The sequence below is a fragment of the Piliocolobus tephrosceles genome, chromosome 13, assembly GCF_002776525.5.
Source record: "Piliocolobus tephrosceles isolate RC106 chromosome 13, ASM277652v3, whole genome shotgun sequence".
NCBI classification, from domain to species: Eukaryota; Metazoa; Chordata; class Mammalia; order Primates; family Cercopithecidae; genus Piliocolobus; species Piliocolobus tephrosceles.
The window spans coordinates 113,696,677-113,701,264 of NC_045446.1; the positions used below are offsets into that span (position 1 = coordinate 113,696,677).

Consider the following 4,588-nt stretch of genomic DNA (forward strand, 5'->3'; position numbering starts at 1 on the left):
CTACGCGGGCATCACAGCAGTATAAAAAATGGAGGACACGTTCCCCTGGCCCAGGGGTAGAGTAGAAGGTGGTTTGAGGTACATGAAAGCACCTGACCCAAAGAAAAGCGATACCACAATTATGTGGGAACTGCAGGTACTGAAGGCTTTAGACCTGCCCTCTGTGGAGCTAATGTGGAGAATGCTGGAAAGAATAAAACCATAAGAGATAAAAATGGTGACAATGGGCACCCCAATGCCAACGGTCACAATAATAAAAACCACCAGCAGATTTATGTAAGAGCTGCTGCAGGAGAGCTCAAGGAGAGGAAGCATGTCACACATGTAGCGACTGACAAGGTTGTCTCCACAAAAGGACATAAACATTATGTTTCCCATATGAGTCACAGTCCCCAAAACCCCCATCCCATAGACACCCAGCAAAAGGAGCAAACACACCTGGGGAGACATGGTGACCGTGTACAACAGTGGGTTACAGATGGCCACGTGGTGGTCATACGCCATCGCTGATAGAATGTAGGATTCAGAAAAGACAAAGAAACAGAAGAAAAAACACTGAGTCATACACCCTGCATAGGAAATGATGTTCTTCTTTGAGACAAAACTCATCCGCATTTTAGGGGCGAGGGTAGTGGAATGACTAAAATCTATGAGGGACAAGTTGAAGAGGAAAAAGGATGTGGGAATATGCAGGTGAGAGTTGAGCCCTGTCAGGGTTATCAAGCCCAGGTTCCCCACCACTGTGACCATGTAGAAACCTAGAAATAGGAGGAAGAGGGGGATCTGGAGTCCCGGCTGGTCGGTTAAGCCTGAGAGGATAAACTCTGTCACGGAGGAGGAGTTCTTGGCAGGCATTCTCCTCTAGGACTGTCTGTGAGAGAAAAAGAAGGAGTCACTCAGAAAGAGAGAAAGGCTACACACACTGGGAAGTTAATGGAAATTAAGGGAGTGGGAGGGAATATAAAAGAAACATTTACTGAGCATTAACTATGGAATAGGCGCTGTTCTAAATGCTGTGTAGCATTACACTCATCCCCGTTCCACAGATGAGGACACCCAGCCTGGGCTACCTGCACAAAGTCCCAGGGCTACAGAGTTGCAGCAGCCGGAGAGCTCTGTGGTCTGGATCCCCTGGTCTGAGTTTTTTTTGGTGGGGGATGGGGGACGGGGGAGGGGTAAAGGCTTCATTTTCCACTGTATATTCTCAATGCTTACTTGGTTTTTAGTTTAGTTTCGTTTTGTTTTTTTAACACAAATTAACAATTTAAAACTTGTAATTAAATGATACTCAATTACAGAGGAAAATATCCACAGCGCTATAGAAAAAAAAATACCAATGGACACAGGAAATATTACAACATGACTCATCAGTAAATAAATGCAGATTGAAGGTAGGAACAATAATATGAGTTAGTGTGAGCTTCACAGGAACATCGAAATTACTCCTCTTATCTTCTAACACTTGACACTGAGCCTTCAGTGACAAGCCAGGGCTCTGACAGCTGAGAGTGGTCTGAGCTTTCTTTTAACCACTCTGCTGTGGCACCCAGTGGCTCAGACAGGCACTCACCCCCTTCAGCTTGGAGCCACGGTGCTGCTCTCTACTGCCTGTCACCCATCTCTTTCACAGAAATCCAGTGGCCCTGCTGAAAAGAACGTGACAACTTGGAGCCCAGGCCCCTCTGCTTCTGCTTCTCCACTTTGAGAATCTTTATTCTCTCTGAGAATCTTGGTTCTCTTGCAGAGCTGAAGAAAACGATCTCTGATTGTGACTTTGTCCCAAGGCTTCTGCCCAGCTGCCAGGAATGAGACAGCAGTCTTTCCTAACACCGTGGATAACAGGCATCTGGAGAGTTTTATTCTGGAGTAGAGACCTCAGAGTAGTTAACAGAGGCTCCCTCAGAGCCATCACCAGAGACCACCTTCTCTAAGGAAAATAAAATGTTTGTTTACGGCCGGGCGCGGTGGCTCAAGCCTGTAATCCCAGCACTTTGGGAGGCCAAGACAGGCGGATCACGAGGTCAGGAGATCGAGACCATCCTGGCTAACATGGTGAAACCCCGTCTCTACTAAAAAATACAAAGAACTAGCTGGGTGAGGTGGCAGGCTCCTGTAGTCCCAGCTACTCGGGAGGCTGAGGCAGGAGAATGGCATAAACCCGGGAGGCAGAGCTTGCAGTGCTTGCAGTGAGCTGAGATCCGGCCACTACACTCCAGCCCGGGCAATTGAGCGAGACTCCATCTCAAAAAAAAAAAAAAAAAAATGTTTGTTTACACTCTTGATCATACTTTTAATGACCTATTCTTTCATTCAGGTTACGTCTTTTTAAGCACAATTAAGGACAAGGCACTATGGGAAAAACCAATGCTTGCTATCTTGTATTAAGCACTTACTGTATACCAAACACCGTATCCAACCCAGCACCTTCAGACAGACACCAAGAATCCAACACCAATGTACAAATGATTTTACCTCATTTATTTCTCATAACAACCTCATGAATTAGACATGTTAATCTCCGCTTTAAAAGTGAGAAACACACACAGCTAACAGATTCCAGAATCTTAAGTCAAACGCTGGTCTGTCTAACTCCAGTTTTCATGGTCTTTTCCACGGGCGCTACTACCTCCCTGTGATAATGAATTCTCTGAAGTATTTTTACTTACAAGGGTTTCATGAGATTCTTGATAGATAAAAACAAGCAGTCTTAAAGGATGGCTGCTAAAGTTTGGATACTTGACCTTCCAAACCTCATGCTGAAATTTGATCCCCAGTGATGGAGGTAGAGTCTAAGAGGAGGTGTTTGAGATACAGGGGCAGTGCCATCCTAGTGGTAATGAATGAATCCTCACTCTATTAGTTCTCAAGAGAGCCTGGCACCTCTCTTTCCTCTCGCTTCCCCTTTATTGCCATGTGATCTCTACATGCCAGTTCACCTGGCTTTTCGCCATGGGTGGAAACTCCCTGAGGTCCTCACCAGAAGTAAATGCTGGCACCATGTGTTTTGAACAACCTGCAGAACAGTGAGCTGAGTAAAACTCTTTTCTTCATAAATTACGCAGTCTCAGGTATTCTTTCACAGCAACGTATGTGGAATAAGACAAGGGTAGAAAGTCTTAGAGCCAGAAAAGGTCAAATTAGGGAGTACTGGACTTCAGAGGAGAAGAGTCATTATTCCACTCACATCCAGTATGAACTTTTCCAAGCTCAAAAAATAAAGAAATCTTCCCTGGTTTTCCTGCACTACCTGTTCATGCAAATTAAGCTTGATAATTAAAAACAAATACTAATTAGATAACTAATATCAATTTTTGTCAAGATGTGAAGGCCAGGGAAGGGATCCCACAGCTAATATGTCAGATGATGGGGACTTGAAGAAAGACGTAAACAAAAATAATATTCCTTCAGCAAATACATATTGAGCATCCATTGTGTCCCAGAAACTCTTCTAAGTTCTTAGTTGGGGAAAAAAAAAAACAGGCAAATTCTTGCCCTCATGAAGTTTTCATTCAAGTGGGAGAAGACAAAAAAAATGAAAGAAAAAGCATGTAAAATGAAAAATGCTATTTAAAAAAAGCCATGGAGAGGGGTAGAAAAGGAAGGGTCACAGATTTAATTTTAAATAGAGTAATCTGACATTTCAGCAATGACTCAGAAGAGATTTGAAAAGTGTTTGCTTGATAAGATCGGTTACTCTTCTAAAACGTTAGGCACTCGTGGCTTAACCAGCAGCCCTTCAAGGCATCACATTTTCATCCTTCACTTTAAATGCAATATCTTAAGCCAAATTACTGGTTCTAAGGAAGAAAATTATGAAAATAGTAAGAAGATAAAGGGGCAAGAGACCTTGTTGAGGATTCAGATAATCACAGGTCACACAATGTTGGTTAATGACTGAGACCGGTATGAAAGCTAAAAAAGCTTTGTGTAGCAACTTGCATTTTATAGCCCTTACTATGGACTTTTATATATTAAAGATGACAGATTTCATGGCCAAGAAATAAGTCTCTATTTGGGGAAATTCAAGCTTCAGTTAGCAGACGGATTGTACATGCTTTTAGCCAGAGTTAAAGGCTGCAATCCTCTTGGAGAAGTTATGAAATCATAACACAAAGGCAGGAGTCTTCTTCTAGGCAAGTCCACTGCACACAGGCCAGATGTGCACATATATCAGTGAAGACTTGCTCACCCTCAGCTCAGTCTCAGCAATGATAGTGTCTCATTGGTCAATGTACACTTGGAACTGTCCACGTCCCAGAGTAGTTCCAATGAACCCCAATCCTTGTTCTCAATCCCATTATACACACTTAAGAAATAGAGAAAAACAATTCATTATCAAAAAATTTTTTAAAAATTAAAATTAAAATTAAAATAATGCAAGTTGCTATACAAACCTTTCTTAGCCTTCATACCAGCCTCAGTCATTAACCAACATTGTGTGACTTGTGATTATCTGAATCCTCAACAGGTCTCTTGCCCCTTTATCTTCTTACTATTTTCATAATTTTCTTCCTTAGAGCCAGTAATTTGGCTTAAGATATAGGGTCTTGAGACCCAAACGGCAAAGAGGACCTTAGGGGTTCATTTA

The 4,588-nt window shown here is 42.6% G+C and overlaps 1 protein-coding gene across 1 annotated transcript; it reads right to left on the reverse strand.

The window, feature by feature from the left end:
• On the reverse strand, positions 1 to 855 carry LOC111540017 (olfactory receptor 8B12-like). The gene has a single exon (XM_023208077.1). It carries the CDS (start codon positions 853 to 855, stop codon positions 1 to 3), a length of 855 nt encoding a protein of 284 aa, XP_023063845.1.
• Positions 856 to 4,588: the final 3,733 nt, after the last annotated feature.